Genomic DNA, 15817 nt, shown 5'->3' with positions numbered 1-15817 from the left:
ATCTGTGGTCAAAGCTATGTGAAAAATGTTTTATTCATCTACAATCGCGCAAAAGAACACAACAGAGCAGCAGAAGATGTGCGATCTCTGTATCCCTCTACTCTACAGTCCTATACTTTGACAAAGAAGTCAATAACGTACAAGTAATACGCAATTATAACCCACAACGTCATCCCGATCAAACTGCTTGCCAATTGATTTGCATGATTCGCCTCTCCAGGCCACGAATACGCAAACGGAAATCGCCCGTCGGCGAGCTCGTGACCAACGTAGACCAAAATCGAATTCATTCCCGGATAAACAAAGGGCCCCCCAAGCCAAAACTTTTTCACGTCAATAACAAAGTAGCACAGACTCAAGAGCAGATACGCGGTTCCAGCCATGACAAGAACATAGGAGAGGGACCAGAGGTTTTTATTAATCGGTATTAGCCCGCCATTTTGTTTGCCCTCGGCCAACCCCGTTCCTATGGCACCGGCAATAATCCCCGCGATGATGAGTCGCTTGAGACGCGGTCCATCGTCGCGATGCGTGAGAAAAACGCGACCGGCGTGAACGCCAAGAAACGCGAGAAAAATCGACGTCAAAGTGCCGAGAGTCCCTTCAGGATCATAAGGCCCCGTACCATAGAGCTCCTTACAGGTGGGATGCGGATACACGTGCTTTTTAAAGAGAACGGAATCAATATATCCCGCAGCACCTCCCGTACAATTATGATTTTTCCCATTATCGTCGCCATAGAGCCCACCAGGACCGAGATACCCCGTAGGACAATTGGGAACGTGAAGCAAAAACGTGAGACCCGCCCACAAGGCAATGAGACACAAAGCGACTAGCCACTCGGCCCAATGATTCACAATCTCCCGTACGGGAGCGAATACCTTATCGGCGTTTCGATCGCGCTTGGGCGCGAGAATCAAATGCATGAGAGTGACGCCGAGATAGCTGATAGCGAGACGCTGAAGAACGCCGGGAATGCGCAACGTCGGCAAACTTCCGCCATCATTGCTACTAATAATTATTCCGAGTGCGAAAAGAATGACGAATCGACGAAGGGCTTTGAGGAGAATTCGCCATCGGCTTACGTCGCGTCGATCGAGGGAATTGAGTGATATTGCCGCCGACGTGCCGAGGATGAAGTCGAACCAGGGAAAGACGAGATCGGCGACGGTGAGACCGTTCCATTTGCTGTGTTTGAAAAACCAATAGTCGCCGCCTCGATAATTCACGAATATCATTATGACCAATGAGAGGCCGCGGAATGTGTCCAATGAGCGTAGGCGTCTTCGTTGCTGGGCGACGGTTTTTGCGACTGGGAAGAGATTTTCCGGCTGTTGCGGTGGCGACGGGCGCAATGAGTCGTCTGGATTCACCCGGGCTTCTTCCGGGTTGCCGAGATCGCTTTTGACGAGGCTTTCCGTGTCGGCTAATGATTTGCAGCAGGCGATTGCGCGTTTTTTCAATAGGCGTTCGTAGACGAAGGCTGCGATTGCGAGAGTGCTGTAGATCGCTAAAGCCACGAGGATGGGCGTGTATGGCCACACCCCCTTTATGGGAACGAACTGGCACGGCGAGTCGCTTGCTACTACTGTGATGTTCAAGCCGCCTTTTTCGTCGATTTTTATATATTTTAGGCACTTTGAATTGTTCAGGTGAGAGTCGTTCCATGTGATGACGAAATGGAGTTTGAAATCGACGTCGACTGGTGCGCAATTGATCGAGTTGGGATCGACTGTAAGTAGAGGTGCTGGTCTGCACTGATAACAGTCGTCGCTCGTCGAGTTCACAAAGACCGTAGCGTGAGAAAGACTGTTCTCCAGGCAGACAAGGCCTTCCGTTGCACCTAGATGCGAACGTCTTTCGCTGTACGACGTATCATGGGCGAGTGATGAAGAAAGGCTCAAAAGAACGACGAGAAACAGAAGCATGAGCTTTCACATCCAGGAAATCGCGAGATTACGTTCAGTGTGCGCCCGGATACCAGGAAACGCGATATCATATTATGGCCAGTCGAACTGCGACATTGCCGTTATATGAAACCTCGTATTTTGAGTATAACAAGAGTCGCGACGATCCGAACAACCCCGACTTCTTGGGCGCCGGGGGTTTCGCGGAAGTGTACAAAGCTCGCCTCGTGAGAAATTCCGACGGCTGTTTACTGGACAAGCCCCAGTTAGTTGCGATCAAAGTCATTTCGGATCCATCAAAACCAAGACTGGGCAAAAGGTAAGGAACATCAATTAGATTAATTAAACAGGCTCACGTGATTCGCCTTCCTCTTCTGCCCAACAGGGCCTATGATTCAGTCTTCAGAGAAATCAGTGTCTTAGGCAGGCTGACACCACATCAGAATGTTGTTAGCCTAATTGGGATGTGTCCAGCCCCAACACACTTGGCTCTTATTTTGGAATATGTTAATGGCGGTAGTCTGTCAGACCGTCTCTTTTGTGATGACGACAAGCATGAAATCTATTTGGATATTGCATCTTGGCGGAATCGCATAGACATTGCATATCAAATCAGTTGCGGGATTAGTTTTCTTCATTCCAATGATCCGGTGATTGTTCACATGGATCTCAAGTGTGAAAATGTTCTCCTAAAAATAGCGGCTGATAGTCTTTGTTGCAAGGTTAGCAAATTGATTATATTTTAAATTTCTCGTTTATTTGCGTTTAGATTACAGATTTTGGCTTGTCAAAAACCAGGGATGTGTCAATACGTTCATGGTCACAAGTCCCATGCAGTTTTGTTTCTGGCACACCGGTGTACATAGCGCCAGAACGCTTTCACAGAGAAATTGATATAGAAAAAGATCCAGAAGCCACAAAACGTATTGACATGTACTCGTAAGTGTTATCTCTGGTATCTATGTTACAGAATCTCAGTGTGAAATTTAGGTTTGGTTTCATGCTGTGGGAAATAAAAGAGCGAAAAGAAATTTTTCAGAGTATAGTTGGCAGCTGTTGCTACTTCCTGGGTGGTTATGTCTTTTCTATCAAAGATGAGCCTTTTGAGTTGGTTCAATATTTGAAGAAAACCAATTCATTGCCCAAAGGGTCACAGGATTGTCCAGTATGCCCGGAGATGTATAGTTCTCTAATGAGAAATTGTTGTAAAACGCTTCCTAATGAAAGATCAAGTGCAGCAGGTGAGTACCACGAGACATTTTCTGATAAGTTCTGTAATAATAATTTTCAGAGGCAAGACGTGTTCTAGAAGACATCAAAATTGCTGCAAGAGTACCTAATTGGTTCATCTTGTACTTGTGCTTTAGTTTTTTTTTTTCAAAGGCATTGGAGTCACCTCAGCTCAGGAGAAGGGAAGTACCTACAAGTGCGTTAGGGTGTAAATCGAGAGACTTTGGATGTTATGACTCAGTTTTGAAACAGGACGAGGCCCCGAGGTTGAGCAAGTCCTGGAGGAACTTGAACGCACGAGACTTGAAAGGAAGATAAAATTATCTCTGTAACTTTGTTGTTTTATGTCATGCTTCATTTGTAGGATGGAGATGGAAGATCGTTGTAGATCATTGGAAACTTCTCTGGTAGAGTTACGATTCAAGACCGAGCAAGAACGAGAGGAAATGCAATTTGAAAGGCGGAGAACATGTCATGTATCATTGCGTTTTTGGTTCACCTATTTTTTGTTCTTAGAAAGATCATAGAAGCTCGTTGTACAACTCTCGAAGCTTCACGGACGGAGTTGAAACGACGATTGGATTCGTTTTTTGATTTTTTGAGCATCAAACTGAGTGATGTTCATCTAACAGATGCAAGACTTGGAAGCGGAGCGTTTGCAGGTAAGGAAGTTTCAATTAGACTACTTACAATCTAAGTGATTGTGTAGAGATTTGCATTGGTCTATGGAAGGGCAAGCGAGTTGCTGTTAAAAGACTTTATGAGTTGATGACAACGCAACGAACAAAACACATGTTTCGCCATGAAATTCTGCTCTGTAGCCGCCTCCATCATCCTAACATTGTGACAGTATGCGGAGCTATAATGGAAGAAGGATATCAACTTATGATTGTCATGGAGTTGCTCGAAGGATCAGTTTCTGAATTGATTGATGCAGCTCATTCATCAGGAACGTATTTAACAGATTATGAACAACTGTCCGTTGCATTAGACATCACTTCTGCTATTCAGTATTTGCATCAAGTTAGTTCTAGGCCTTATGTTCATGGTGACATCCGCCCAAGCAACGCGCTGATTTTGAAGGATATGACTGTCAAGTTGGGAGACCTGAGTACTACTCATTTGCTGGAAAGCTCTCTGTCTGCAGGTCCTTTGAGTTCCCAATATCTTGCTCCAGAGCGACTTCCACCCAGTAGTAGTCGCAGCTCATTACCAACTGATGTGTACAGTTTGGGCGTGACAGTGCTTGAAATTCTGACCGGCGAGGGCCCTATTCCGGAAGTGAGACGCACTCAGCTGCTTCACCTGGCATCTCGACGCTCTATATTCTGTCTGTGTGGGAGAATGTTGGAACTTAGTCCAGAATCTCGTTCAACAGCGAAAGAGTGCTTTGAGGCACTGAACGCAGAATTGGAAGCTCTTTCTAACATTGGTAAACGATTAGTGAAAGGACAGTTTGGTGACGATCATCATTATGTTTCTCTGTCAGATGCGTTTTTTTAGTACACTGTACTGTGTATGCTATGCAGAGCTCTTGTTACTGTAAGGAAATGTCTAGTGACCGTTCGTATTTATCATTTAAGTCACGTGCTAAGGTATCCCGTAAACGATATGGAGCAAGAGCAAAAGAAGTGGTTCGTGGAGAAGGACACGTTTTGGCCGGGTCAAGCGATGTGCATTGAAATCGAAGAATGGCTCTACGACGCCAAATCGAAGTACCAGCACATCCAACTCTTCAAAAGGTGCCACCTTCCCTTCATCGAGCCACGTGCTCCACAATTCTCGCTCCACAGCAAGCGCTTCGGCAACGTTCTCGTTCTCGACGGCATTATACAGTGCACGGAACGCGACGAGAGTGCCTATCACGAAATAATTGTCCACGTTCCTCTCCTTTGTCATCCAAATCCCAAAAAGGTACACGAGAATATTTTTTCTAAAGATCTCTATGCCATTTTTTCAGGTTCTTGTGGTTGGTGGAGGTGACGGAGGTGCTGTTAGAGAAGCAATAAAGCATCCCAGTGTAGAGAAAGTCGTTCAATGTGAATTGGATGAGGTACTCACATATACATGTATCTATATTAAAATTTTGGTGAATCAGGATGTAATCAAAGTGTGCAAAGAGCACTTTCCCGGATTGACGTCTGGATACCAGTCAGAAAAACTAGTCCAGCGAATTGGAGACGGTGCCGAATATCTCAAAAGTTGTAAAGATGAGTTTGACGTCATTATAACAGACTCATCAGATCCAATAGGTTAAAAGAGAATTTCAACATTTATAATTAATTAATTAATTAATTAATCTCTTAGGCCCAGCAAAAGTGCTTTTTGAGAAAGATTATTACAAGCTACTAAAGCAAGCTCTCAAGCCAGATGGAATACTATGTTCTCAAGGTAATACCTACTGAATCTATCTATATATATAATCCTTGACTTTTTTCCTCCTGTGTTAGGGGAATGCATGTGGCTTCACCTTTCCCTCATAAAAGACATGCTGACGTTTTGTCGCGAACTTTTTCCTGTAGTTAGCTACTGCACGACGGCAGTTCCCACTTATCCCTGTGGACAAATTGGATTTATACTGTGTAGCAAAAATCCTGTAAGTAAACAATCAATTTTCTTTTTTCAAACTATTTATTTTGGACTAGGAAACGAACTTTAGGCGACCGTTGAAAAATTTGAGTGATGAAGAGGTCAACGAGATGCAGCTGAAATATTATAATTCGGCCGTTCATGGAAAATCGTTTGTGCTTCCCCAATTTGCATCTCAAGTAAGCAATTAAATAAAACTGTATAAAATTTGGCACGTCTGTTCGTTTAGGAGATTTTGAACTAATAGAGCGTGCTTTTTTGGTGTTTTTTTGGAGATCAGCCAACACGTCATTGAACACGCGGCGTTTGCGTGCAAGTGTAATTAGCGCGCGTTCCGAAGCTGACAAAAGGTTGCGTTGGGAGAGAAAAGACGTGAGACTCGGCGAGGGATTGGCCCAGTCATCCCCAGTCTCTCGCAGAATGTCGCGGAACGATAAAAAGTCGACCGTGCACCTATTTGCGGGCGGGTAAGACAGCGATGTTTAAAATTCGGCGACCGCGATCAGCTGCTTTTATCGCGATTGCGCTTCCAATTGAACAATGCGAGTGCCTTTTGTTTTAGAGTTGCGGGTGCAGTCGCGGCTACAGCCACAGCTCCGCTGGAAGTCGTAAAAACTCGATTGCAGGTGAGAAGTCCCCGGACTACATTCAAAAGGCTCGCTCTTACAAAAGACCTTCGCCGCTAGTCGTAGCCTTGCGGGCACAAACGCGTTCAATGTAGCTAGAATAGTACGTGTTCGTGCGCTTGCTGAATGGAAGCCACGCCCTCCATCCAAAGGGAGAGCGCGACTTCACACGTGCAAAAAGAGAGGACTCGAGGGGACTCAGCTTATCCCAACAAAACCTATCCCACGCAAAACACCGCTTCCACCCACTAACAATTACCCTCGTTCTTCTAGAGTTCCGTCGTCGCATTTCAACCCGTTCACGCGCCGGTATTGGCGACGTCAGCGGGCCCAGTCACAACGCCGGCAACGAGCGCGCTCGCGCGTCCGGGAAACACGCTCGCGTGCCTGCGACGAATCGTCGCGACCGAAGGGACTCGTTCGCTCTTCAAGGGCCTCGGTCCGACGCTCGTCGGCATCGCGCCGTCGCGCGCGATATATTTCGCCTGCTACAATCACTTCAAAAGCTACTATAACGCGGTTTTCGAACCGAATACGGCGCCCGTTCACTTGAGCGCCGCCGTATCGGCCGGCGTGACCGCCTGCACTATAACGAACCCGATATGGGTCATTCGAACGCATTTGCAACTCGATCCGACGACGTACGATCGCGTTGCTATGCGAGATCGTGAATGAAAACGCGATTTCTTTTAGAAAAGAGAGTTTTCGGTATTCCGCGGTAAAATGCGTGAAAGACGTATGGCGAAGAGAAGGATTGAGAGGATTTTATCGCGGATTAACCGCTTCGTATGCAGGTAAGGCGAATCTCTCACACTAATCATTTTTTGATTCATATCAATCGCGTTGCTAGGGACGTCGGAAACGGCCATCTACTTCGTTCTCTACGAACGTTTCAAGGAAAACCTGCGTAAACAGGGTTTACTAGAAAACAGCCAATCAACAACGTCCACTGGTATAGTAATGAAAAATAGATACTTTTATTATAAATCAATTAATTGTTGCAGACGTCATTCAATACATGATCGCGTCCGCGTGCGCTAAGCTAACAGCCACAGTCATAGCATATCCCCACGGTAACAACACTAGATAAATTTTCAAATAGTCTAATTTTTTTCCCTCAGAGGTTGCACGGACGCGATTGCGACAGAATGACGGCGCCAATCGACGCTATCATTCCCTCATACAGACTCTAGTTCGCGTATGGAGGGAAGAGGGTCGGCACGGGTTATATGGGGGATTGGGAACGCATTTGATTCGCGTCATACCCAACTCTGCTATATTATTTGCCACTTTCGAAACTATTGTACGCTTTTCCGCTGCATGGTCAGACTAGATAGTCATAGATATCTTAACTAATGAACACGATCTTTATTTGCTTGACTTTGCGTACGTGCAATCCGCTCTAAGAGGCAGCTGGGTAGCTATTTACTCTTTGGAGCATCATAAGGGCAAGTCTAAGCAAACGTCTCTTCACATCGTGTTCACTGTTTCTGGGGGATTTCGCATGCTTCATCAGTGCACACAGGCGCTTCCTCGACCTTAGGGAGATCACCTATAGAACCACTCAATTAATTAATTAATTAACTTATTTATTTTTCTTTACTTGGGGCTTCGATTTTGAGGGCTTTGAGGATGTCCTTGGGATCGACGTGGGATCCGGGTTCCTGTTCGTAGTGAGAGAGCAAGACTTCGCTGCCACCTTTGCTCAGAACGAGAGTGCCTCCGTTTTGAAAGGCGTCGCCTTTCAAATTGCCCTTGATTCCCTCTTGCTTAGCCTAGAGAAAGAATATAGAGACTATACGTATGAATTATTAAGGTGTTTACCTGGCTGCCTGTTGTCCTGGTTTTTTTGCTCAGGACGCTGGGGAAGACAGTGAAAATATTCATACTAGAAATTAAAAAATTTAAATTAGAATTTTCTATATGTAGTGCACATACCGTCTGTATCCCAAATCTTTATAGCATTTCTTGTCTTGATCAATATAGAGCTCTATCAAAGCGCACAGTTACAAGATTTCTATTGTAGATCCCGTATTTGTATTTGTACCTCCGGCAAAATAGTTTCCTTCTCGAAATTCTTCCACGCCTAGTTCTTCGAGGCCAACTCCGACGAGACGAACGTCGTGCGCGTCCAATTGGGGCTTGATGGCGCTTATTTGGCGCGCGCCGACGCGACACAATTGTCATCCGAATCGTCGCATGAAGTGCAAAACGACGGGATTCTCTTTCCACAGCGATTCGACGGCAACGAGCTGCTATAAAAGCTAGAATAAGCAAGCACTCCACTTCGGACTCACGTCTCCAGTCGCAGCATTTCGCAGAAAGTTTTGCGCAATCTTCGTGACTCCGTCACGAGCCACAGCCATAGTCGATTACCCGTATAAACATGGGGTGATGTCGTATCCGGGGAAAATCAAGTGGAACCAAGCGTCCCGCATGCGCGTTGCATTCCTCCTCCTTTTCTCCTCGTTTGCCTGACATTTTGGAAAAGTAAGCGGGCCGCGCGCCAATCGTCCGTCTCCCGCGCAACCGATCGCGAACGCCATGGTCATGCGCAATAACCCGATCGCGCAGAACCACGTGTCCACGCTACTCATCAAAATCCCGTTCTCCCTTATTAGACACTCACATGGGAGACGACGACTTTCAAGGCGGAGCATCGGGCGCGTCGCAAACGTACCCGCAACAGTGCTCGGCTCTGCGCAAGAACGGCTACGTCATGCTGAAGGGGCGCCCGTGCAAAATCGTCGAAATGTCGACGTCGAAAACGGGAAAGCACGGTCACGCCAAAGTTCATCTTGTCGGCATCGATCTGTTCACGTCGAAAAAGTACGAAGACATATGCCCGTCGACTCATAATATGAATGTGCCTAACGTCACTCGAAGAGACTTTCAGGTAAAACGATTATATATATTTATTTTTTAATTCTATTTAATCTTATTCTATTTTTATTTTAGTTGGTTGATATTGACGACGGGTTTTTGAGTTTGATGGAGGATAGCGGCGAAGTCAGGTCAGACATCAAGTTGGTCGAAGACGACGTTGGCAAAAACATCAAGAAGAGATTTGAGGATGGCGACAGTTTTATGGTGACGATTTTGGCTGCTTGTGGCGAGGAGGCTGCTGTTGGAGTTAAGACTATCAGTAGTTAAAGAGTTTCTTTGCAAGTCTCTGGGAAGAAATGGTTACTCATGATTGGACGTGTGTCTCCCAATTGGCATCGTATTTGCACGATTGACCTTCACGTGGCTCTGTTTGTGTCTTAGTATAAAAAATTAACCTTTTTGAGTTTGGGTTAGCGCGCATTTGTCCGCCGGAGAGCCGCGCATGCGCGTTTGGTCTTCGCCATGGCTGCCGGTCCTGTGCAAGAAAGGAATCAAGGTAATCCTTCGCGGGAAAACCACCGAGAGCTTTCTTAGCTATCCGAATGTGCAGATGCGACTGTTTACGTGGGGAACCTCGACGAAAAAGTCGTCGAGGCCCTCTTATGGGAACTCTTTCTGCAGGCAGGTCCCGTCGGTAAGCGAATCGCCGAATTCACGCGAAAATCGTCGTCGAAGGGCATTTTCCGCAGTAAACGTCCACATACCAAAGGATCGCATCACGAACGTTCACCAAGGCTACGGATTCGTCGAATTTCTAAGCGAAGAAGACGCCGATTACGCGATGAAGATCATGAACATGATAAAAATGTTCGGAAAACCGATTCGCGTCAACAAGGCAAGAGAAAATCGAGCCGATAACGAACGCTTTTGGGAGAAATTGTCTCCATTTTTAGGCGTCAGCCCATCAAAAAAATTTGGACGTGGGAGCGAATTTATTTATAGGGAATTTGGACTCGGAAGTCGACGAGAAGATGCTCTATGATACGTTTAGCGCTTTTGGAGTTATTTTGCAAACTCCCAAAGTAAGTCTAAGACGTATTTTTAATTAATTAATTAATCAATTTTTTAGATTATGCGTGATCCTGATACGGGCAATTCTAAAGGATTCGGCTTCATCAATTTCGCAAGTTTCGAAGCGTCGGACATGGCAATCGAATCGATGAACGGCCAGTATCTAAGCAACCGACCCATCTCAGTCACATACGCCTTCAAGAAAGAAATGAAAGGAGAAAGACACGGATCAGCAGCAGGTAAGAAAAAATCACTTTATTTATTGATTTCGGTAACTGATCACGTGATTATTTATTATTGATTTGGTAACCAATCACGTGATTATTTATTATTTATTTATTTATTTAGAGAGGCTTTTGGCTGCTGAGAATCCGCTCTCTCGAAAGATGGCTCTTCCTCATCAACTCTTCGCCGACGCGCCCAGTCGTCCGGGCATGGGCCGACCTGCCCCGCCCCCCTCCATTCCCATGCAGAGTTACGCTCTTCCGGCTCAATACGCGCCGCAGCACATACTAGCCGCTGCTCAGCCGCCTCCCATGCAAATATCAATGACTCAGCAACCTGTGATTGCTCCACCTCCGGGATATCAAACCCAGATGGGTCTTCTTCAGTCGTCTATGCCGCCTCCGCTGCCGCCGCCGCCGCCTCAGCAACACATGCTTCCGCCTCCGGGAGCTATGCCTCAGGATATGGGCATGATGGGAATTCCACCGGCGCCACCTCCGGGAATGCAATATGGTGCACGTGAGTATGGTGAGAAATTAAGTGTCTTTTTATTGATTTATTCATTTTTAGCTGGTATGAAACCGCCGCCTCTTATGTCACTATAAAAACGATAGGATTGACTAGAAATAAGTTTAAGTTGTAAGCAATAAAGTGACAGCTTCTTGTACTCCGAGAAAACACCATAATAGATACATATGTAGTTCCCCAAGGTTATGTTCTCCTCTTATATTATGTTCTTCTCTTTTAATGGCCTGTTTTCAATAATTCTATTGAATCCGAATTCTTCTAAGTCGATTGACGTTGATTTTCCTTCCACTACAATTTCGCTGACGGCACGTCCCGCCGCCGGGCTTTGCATGACCCCGTGACCACTAAACCCATTTGCAAATATAAAATTTTGAATTAGAGGATGACGTCCGATGACGGCGTTCTGATCCAACGTGTTGTAGTCGTAGTAACCAGCCCAGGCATTTTGCACCTAAAAAAGAAATAGAGATACTTTAATTAATTAAAATAGGTATTATTTTTTCTATACTTTAATAGCATTGAATGCTGGGATTCTTTCAGCCAAGTAAGGCCACATTTCATTGTCAAAAAATTCGTGCTCGACATCTAATTCAGGCTCATCCGGGTCTTGATCCTTAGCAACAAAACGCACAGGTATAATAATAATTTTTAAATTATGTATTCTCACCTCTGTTGGCGATTTTCCCGATATGAATAGCTGTTCACTTTCCTGACGAACGTAAAACCCGGATGGATCAATAATGAGAGGACAAAGCGATGACAATTTCTCGTTGCACTTGAACGCGAATATCATTCTCTTTCTTGGTCGTACGGGAAGTCCGACGCGTAGTATCTCCTCCTTGCTGTTCTCGTTTCCTATGCCGGCCATCCTGGCAACGTTGGCTGCCCAAGCTCCAGCACAGTTTATCAAATAATTGCACGTAATTGTCTCCGTTTCATTATTCGAATTCAGTACCTATTATATTATATATTTATATGGAAATCTTTATTGTGTCTTTTTTTGCCTGGATGGATTTGGCTTGATTTTGATTGACTTCAATCCCTGTTACTGTTCCCTGTTGATATGAGACGCCCATGGACAAAGCCTTCTTTCGAAACGCAGATAAGAGTAGCCACGGATCGAACCAACCCTCATTACTCTCTCCTAGAGAAAAGCAACGCGTCAGAAATATAAAAAATGGTTTTTTCTTACCAAAGGATCCCAGAGATAGACCCTCACAATTGAGCCATGGAAACCGAGTAGCCATATCTCGGGGAGACAAAAGTGCAACATCAGCTCCAACGCTCCTAAGGTAAATTTTATTTATTATCTTTCTGTGTGTGGGCGTGTCCATGTAACAATGACTTTTGCACGACGTGATTTTCTCGCATTCTTTGCTCGCCGGCTGACGTCGCGAGGAACAGATACCCGCCCCATACGACGGGAACTGCGCACGCGTCGTTCGCGTCCACGTTCAAATGCTCGTCGACGTTCTTCAGAAATTCGCTTCCGTATAGCGACATTCGAACGTTTCCCGGTACGCTGAACTGTTGGCGAATGCTTCCCGCCGACAAGACGGTCGACGCTCGCGCGTACTGTACATAAAACGAACGATTTTTTATTCTTGTTACATTGCCACTCCCACGCACGAACCGTTGCGTCGCGTTCTACGACTCGTATCGACGACGGAGCGATTTTGTTTGCGAGAAAATAAGCCGAAGAAGACCCCATTATTCCACCTCCGACGATGCAGACGTCGTAGTGAAGACGACGAGCGAAAATTCGTCCGAGATTCATTAGCCTAGAGGATCCGGGACTCCACGAAAATTTTCCTTTGTTCTCCTCCTTCAACCATGGCCGATTCCGAGCTGTCAGCGAAGCTGAATCGACGCACGGACATCAACGAAGGCTCCGCGTCGCCGGCGAAGGTGTCCCGGTCGGTTTACGCCGAATTCAAGGAGTTTTCGATCCAGGAGATCAAGGAATACCGAAAAGTCTTCCAAAAGTAAACAGAGAAGCCAATGCATAGTCACGCGGTTTATTCATTCGGTAGATACGACGTCGATCGGAGCAATTTCATCGATTTCATGGAATTGAAATTGATGATGGAAAAATTGGGCGAACCGCAAACTCATTTGCAGCTGAAAAGCATGATCAAGGAAGTCGATGAAGACAACGACGGGCAAATCAGTTTCAGAGAGGCAACCCCAATTGAAAATATAAATTTAATAAATATCATTGACTTTTCCCCCAGTTTATGTTGATTTTTCAAAAAGCCATGAAGGGCGAATTGGAGTGCGAAGGTCTGGCCAAGATTGCCAACGTCTGTGACGTCACGGCGGAGGGTGTCAAAGGAGCAAAGAGTTTCTTCGAAGCCAAAGTCGCGGAGCAGAGCAAAGGAGCGAAATTCGAGCAAGAAATCAAAGCAGAACAAGAGAAAAAACAAAAGGAGGCGGAAGAGCAGAAGGCAAGAAGAGCGGCATTCAAAGAAAAGGCATCCTTGTTCCATTAGAAGGTCAGATTGAGGGAATTGGGAAATCAGCATCTATGTGTTTCTTTTCTTTCGCTTTTTTTGAACGGGCTCCCTAGATAGGGTCTCGCTTTTCATTACACGTGACGTCACACATCCACCCACCCCTGAATATCCCAAATAATTGATTGTGTAGTCACCCGGACAAGACAACGAAAAAAAAAGACACGCGACTGTTCGTTCACTTTTCACTCGTCTAACAGTCAATAGTATGGATCTTTTCCCACTCGCTCAAATGCCTCATATAGTCGACCCATTCATTCTCCTTAAACATGACAAACGCGTCCATGCAGTCGACCCCAATCGCTTCGCGCAGCTCGCGATTCTTCTTCAATTCCCTCACGGCGTCGAGCAAATTAAGCGGCAACACTTCGGCCCCCGCCGGCTCCCCCTTCCCCCCGTCGCCATCGCAACGCTCCCCCGGCTCCAACTTACGCGTCACGCCGTCGATCCCCGCCGCGATCACGCCCGCCTGAATTAAATACGGATTAACCGCCATATCGGCGAGACGAACTTCAAAACGCCCCGGATTTGGTATCCTAAGCATATGCGATCGATTATCCCCAGTATAGGAGATCCGATTGGGACACCATCCGGCGGCAACGAGACGCTTATAGCTATTCACTGTGGGACACAGGATAGCGCAAAGCGCCTTCGCGTTCGCCAAAACCCCAGCGAGAAATTGATACCCCAAGCCAGAGAGACCCAGCTCCCCGGACGTATCAAGAAACACATTCTTATCGCCTTCCCATAGGGACACGTGCACGTGACAGCCGGAGCCGAGTTTATCAGCAAACGGCTTCGGCATGAACGTAACGCGCATGCCCTCCTCCTCGGCAATCGAACGACACATGTATTTAAAGAAAACATGTCGATCAGCCATCGTTAGAGCGTCGATGTATTTGAAATTGAATTCAAATTGACCGCTCGAACCCTCGTGATCGACTTGATAGGGTTCCCAGCCGAGATCGTCGGCGATTTGACAAACGCGCGTGAAGTAGCGCGCGTTACGCATCAGAGCGTCGGCACGGAAACACGAATCGATTCCCGGACGTTCGTCGAGTTTGTCGGCGATCGCCGTCGCGTCGCGATTGATGAGATAGAGTTCGAATTCGATGCCCGATTTGAGAACGAGATTTTTGTGATTTTCGAGGGTTTTGAGTCGTTCGATTTGGTTCTTGAGAGCGAGACGCGGACACTCGCGAAAGGGAACGCCCGCCGGACTATAGAGATCGCAGATCACCCAACCGATTTCGGGTTTCCATGGCAACTGAATAAACGTTTGCCAATCGGGTATGATGATCATATCCGGGTCCATGGCGGAGAGTCGGAACATGACGCGACAGAAGTGACCGCCTTCTTTGGCCGTCATCGTAATCGCCGACTTGGGAACGAGTTTGCCGCGCAGAACGCCGAGGATGTCGGTGTAGACGAGAAAGAAGAACTCGATGCCATGATCGTCGGCGTATTTTTCCGCCGTGTCGGCCGTGATTTGTTTCGATGATTTTGACGCCATTGTCGGATCTGCACGAGAGAGGTAGGCGTGTTTGATTGAGAAAGGGGAGCTTGCTCGGGGAATTTAAACGATAGCGGTGCTAAAAACGCCTTTGGGCATCTGCACATGACGCCCAGTCACCTGCATGTTCTCGTTTGTGTTAGGAGTGCCCGAAAATAAGATTTTTCGTAGTCAAATTTAAAAATAAGTCGAGTTGGCGTTTCGGGAAAGGGAATAGATAGAACTGTGGGAATCGCAAAGCGAATTATCTAGTGGTGTAGGGCACGTGACCCTCTGCAAGCTGACTTCACGGATCTAAGGAGAGCGGGCGTATATGAATGTTTTATCAGGGCACTGTTGTAAGACTTCGAGTCAGCGTGGGTGTTGGAGTACGGAGTCCGCTATTCGCGGACGCTGCAGTTAGATTTCGAAGCGAAAACGAGAACAGGCAGCGTTTTGCAATACCGAATCTCGTTTACTTGAGTGCTGGTGGCAATTTCAGGTGCGGAGACAGCTGCAGGACTTCCCGAAGAGGCGAAAATCGCAACTCTGAGTATGGGATGACATGCGCATGTGCGGCAATGACCTCCTACCGGATAGCTTGCGGTTTACAAACAACTTGCGCAAATTTCCGGATCTTCTCCTTGAGGTCAAAGCGAAGTCTTTCGTTTTCATATCACACCTTAGCCGGGCTCTTCCCTTTGCTCCCCCCGTCGAAAGTGAAATGTGGGCGATGTTTTCACACGCGCGCGCGCTACCCGCAACGCACACGAGCCAGAGACAGAGCAATCTGCAGCAAGACTATTTGAA

At 46.5% G+C, this 15817-nt stretch overlaps 9 protein-coding genes across 12 annotated transcripts; 5 read left to right on the top strand and 4 right to left on the bottom strand.

Annotated features, from left to right (window-relative positions):
* Positions 1-15: 15 nt before the first annotated feature.
* On the bottom strand, positions 16-2139 carry LOC136196566 (heparan-alpha-glucosaminide N-acetyltransferase-like). Its single transcript, XM_065986152.1, has one exon. The coding sequence runs from the start codon at positions 1926-1928 to the stop codon at positions 111-113; it is 1818 nt and encodes a 605-aa protein (XP_065842224.1). The 5' UTR covers positions 1929-2139; the 3' UTR covers positions 16-110.
* Positions 738-6011, top strand: LOC136196562 (spermidine synthase-like). Of its 3 annotated transcripts, XR_010672271.1 has the most exons (12): positions 740-2226; positions 2293-2629; positions 2677-2846; positions 2898-2947; positions 3002-3148; positions 3199-3239; positions 3291-3333; positions 3390-3449; positions 3504-3597; positions 3654-3799; positions 3847-4879; positions 4931-5051. XR_010672271.1 is itself a non-coding variant. In XM_065986146.1 (8 exons), exons 1-8 carry the CDS (start codon positions 4656-4658, stop codon positions 5968-5970), a joined length of 960 nt encoding a protein of 319 aa, XP_065842218.1. In that variant the 5' UTR covers positions 4649-4655; the 3' UTR covers positions 5971-6011. The 3 variants fall into 3 exon arrangements, 1 of the variants encoding a protein (XP_065842218.1); XR_010672270.1 differs by having other exon boundaries at positions 738-2226; positions 3199-3333; XM_065986146.1 differs by lacking the exons at positions 740-2226; positions 2293-2629; positions 2677-2846; ... (5 more) ...; positions 3504-3597; positions 3654-3799 and adding exons at positions 5098-5190; positions 5236-5389; positions 5445-5528; ... (1 more) ...; positions 5783-5905; positions 5956-6011 and having other exon boundaries at positions 4649-4879.
* Positions 6012-6047: 36 nt separating this feature from the next.
* On the top strand, positions 6048-7732 carry LOC136196593 (solute carrier family 25 member 36-like). The gene is made up of 7 exons (XM_065986184.1): positions 6048-6193; positions 6289-6352; positions 6626-6993; positions 7046-7146; positions 7203-7304; positions 7357-7425; positions 7474-7732. The coding sequence occupies exons 1-7, from the start codon at positions 6147-6149 to the stop codon at positions 7683-7685; spliced, it is 963 nt and encodes a 320-aa protein (XP_065842256.1). The 5' UTR covers positions 6048-6146; the 3' UTR covers positions 7686-7732.
* LOC136196936 (prostamide/prostaglandin F synthase-like) lies at positions 7701-8718 on the bottom strand. Its single transcript, XM_065986595.1, is given in 6 exon segments — positions 7701-7904; positions 7956-8127; positions 8177-8240; positions 8291-8342; positions 8400-8607; positions 8650-8718. Coding segments are annotated over 6 exon segments (636 nt in total). The 3' UTR covers positions 7701-7833.
* A 30-nt stretch (positions 8719-8748) lies between these two features.
* On the top strand, positions 8749-9651 carry LOC136196606 (eukaryotic translation initiation factor 5A-1-like). Its single transcript, XM_065986197.1, has 3 exons — positions 8749-8842; positions 8974-9248; positions 9311-9651. Exons 2-3 carry the CDS (start codon positions 8982-8984, stop codon positions 9503-9505), a joined length of 462 nt encoding a protein of 153 aa, XP_065842269.1. The 5' UTR covers positions 8749-8842; positions 8974-8981; the 3' UTR covers positions 9506-9651.
* Positions 9652-9688: 37 nt separating this feature from the next.
* LOC136196590 (splicing factor 3B subunit 4-like) lies at positions 9689-11141 on the top strand. Its single transcript, XM_065986180.1, has 7 exons — positions 9689-9734; positions 9789-9872; positions 9928-10073; positions 10132-10260; positions 10308-10488; positions 10598-10993; positions 11045-11141. Exons 1-7 carry the CDS (start codon positions 9701-9703, stop codon positions 11077-11079), a joined length of 1005 nt encoding a protein of 334 aa, XP_065842252.1. The 5' UTR covers positions 9689-9700; the 3' UTR covers positions 11080-11141.
* On the bottom strand, positions 11001-12798 carry LOC136196579 (FAD-dependent oxidoreductase domain-containing protein 1-like). Its single transcript, XM_065986169.1, has 7 exons — positions 12636-12798; positions 12348-12577; positions 12195-12289; positions 12007-12146; positions 11670-11957; positions 11511-11615; positions 11001-11453 (listed from the first exon to the last, which is right to left on the bottom strand). The coding sequence occupies exons 1-7, from the start codon at positions 12777-12779 to the stop codon at positions 11199-11201; spliced, it is 1257 nt and encodes a 418-aa protein (XP_065842241.1). The 5' UTR covers positions 12780-12798; the 3' UTR covers positions 11001-11198.
* Position 12799: 1 nt separating this feature from the next.
* On the top strand, positions 12800-13616 carry LOC136196608 (EF-hand domain-containing protein D2-like). The gene is made up of 3 exons (XM_065986199.1): positions 12800-12987; positions 13036-13183; positions 13237-13616. Exons 1-3 carry the CDS (start codon positions 12836-12838, stop codon positions 13492-13494), a joined length of 558 nt encoding a protein of 185 aa, XP_065842271.1. The 5' UTR covers positions 12800-12835; the 3' UTR covers positions 13495-13616.
* On the bottom strand, positions 13573-15791 carry LOC136196576 (glutamine synthetase-like). Of its 2 annotated transcripts, none has more exons than XM_065986166.1 (2): positions 15473-15791; positions 13573-15036 (listed from the first exon to the last, which is right to left on the bottom strand). In XM_065986166.1, the coding sequence occupies exon 2, from the start codon at positions 15026-15028 to the stop codon at positions 13709-13711; it is 1320 nt and encodes a 439-aa protein (XP_065842238.1). In that variant the 5' UTR covers positions 15029-15036; positions 15473-15791; the 3' UTR covers positions 13573-13708. The 2 variants fall into 2 exon arrangements, with proteins under 2 accessions (XP_065842238.1, XP_065842237.1); XM_065986165.1 differs by having other exon boundaries at positions 15487-15790.
* Positions 15792-15817: the final 26 nt, after the last annotated feature.

The sequence above is a fragment of the Oscarella lobularis genome, chromosome 16 (assembly GCF_947507565.1).
Source record: "Oscarella lobularis chromosome 16, ooOscLobu1.1, whole genome shotgun sequence".
NCBI lineage: Eukaryota > Metazoa > Porifera > Homoscleromorpha > Homosclerophorida > Oscarellidae > Oscarella > Oscarella lobularis.
This window is presented reverse-complemented; position numbering and strand designations above follow the sequence as displayed.

What these genes read in the sequence shown, in the direction of transcription:
- LOC136196566 (XM_065986152.1), bottom strand. Translation starts at nt 1,928, where the DNA reads ATGCTTCTGTTTCTCGTCGTTCTTTTGAGCCTTTCTTCATCACTCGCC.
- LOC136196562 (XM_065986146.1), top strand. Translation starts at nt 4,656, where the DNA reads ATGCTATGCAGAGCTCTTGTTACTGTAAGGAAATGTCTAGTGACCGTT. An exon ending in AGACTCATCAGATCCAATAG is followed by an intron (nt 5,390 to 5,444) that starts GTTAAAAGAGAA and finishes TTAATCTCTTAG; the next exon opens with GCCCAGCAAAAGTGCTTTTT. An exon ending in TACTGTGTAGCAAAAATCCT is followed by an intron (nt 5,734 to 5,782) that starts GTAAGTAAACAA and finishes ATTTTGGACTAG; the next exon opens with GAAACGAACTTTAGGCGACC.
- LOC136196593 (XM_065986184.1), top strand. Translation starts at nt 6,147, where the DNA reads ATGTCGCGGAACGATAAAAAGTCGACCGTGCACCTATTTGCGGGCGG. An exon ending in ATTAACCGCTTCGTATGCAG is followed by an intron (nt 7,147 to 7,202) that starts GTAAGGCGAATC and finishes TCGCGTTGCTAG; the next exon opens with GGACGTCGGAAACGGCCATC. An exon ending in CCAATCAACAACGTCCACTG is followed by an intron (nt 7,305 to 7,356) that starts GTATAGTAATGA and finishes TAATTGTTGCAG; the next exon opens with ACGTCATTCAATACATGATC.
- LOC136196606 (XM_065986197.1), top strand. Translation starts at nt 8,982, where the DNA reads ATGGGAGACGACGACTTTCAAGGCGGAGCATCGGGCGCGTCGCAAACG. An exon ending in TCACTCGAAGAGACTTTCAG is followed by an intron (nt 9,249 to 9,310) that starts GTAAAACGATTA and finishes TTTTTATTTTAG; the next exon opens with TTGGTTGATATTGACGACGG.
- LOC136196590 (XM_065986180.1), top strand. Translation starts at nt 9,701, where the DNA reads ATGGCTGCCGGTCCTGTGCAAGAAAGGAATCAAG. An exon ending in TCTGCAGGCAGGTCCCGTCG is followed by an intron (nt 9,873 to 9,927) that starts GTAAGCGAATCG and finishes CATTTTCCGCAG; the next exon opens with TAAACGTCCACATACCAAAG. An exon ending in TTATTTTGCAAACTCCCAAA is followed by an intron (nt 10,261 to 10,307) that starts GTAAGTCTAAGA and finishes TCAATTTTTTAG; the next exon opens with ATTATGCGTGATCCTGATAC.
- LOC136196579 (XM_065986169.1), bottom strand. Translation starts at nt 12,779, where the DNA reads ATGAATCTCGGACGAATTTTCGCTCGTCGTCTTCACTACGACGTCTGC. An exon ending in ATCAAGCCAAATCCATCCAG is followed by an intron (nt 11,958 to 12,006) that starts GCAAAAAAAGAC and finishes ATAATATAATAG; the next exon opens with GTACTGAATTCGAATAATGA. An exon ending in CGGGAAAATCGCCAACAGAG is followed by an intron (nt 11,616 to 11,669) that starts GTGAGAATACAT and finishes TTTGTTGCTAAG; the next exon opens with GATCAAGACCCGGATGAGCC.
- LOC136196608 (XM_065986199.1), top strand. Translation starts at nt 12,836, where the DNA reads ATGGCCGATTCCGAGCTGTCAGCGAAGCTGAATCGACGCACGGACATC. An exon ending in TACCGAAAAGTCTTCCAAAA is followed by an intron (nt 12,988 to 13,035) that starts GTAAACAGAGAA and finishes TTCATTCGGTAG; the next exon opens with ATACGACGTCGATCGGAGCA. An exon ending in GGCAAATCAGTTTCAGAGAG is followed by an intron (nt 13,184 to 13,236) that starts GCAACCCCAATT and finishes CTTTTCCCCCAG; the next exon opens with TTTATGTTGATTTTTCAAAA.
- LOC136196576 (XM_065986166.1), bottom strand. Translation starts at nt 15,028, where the DNA reads ATGGCGTCAAAATCATCGAAACAAATCACGGCCGACACGGCGGAAAAA.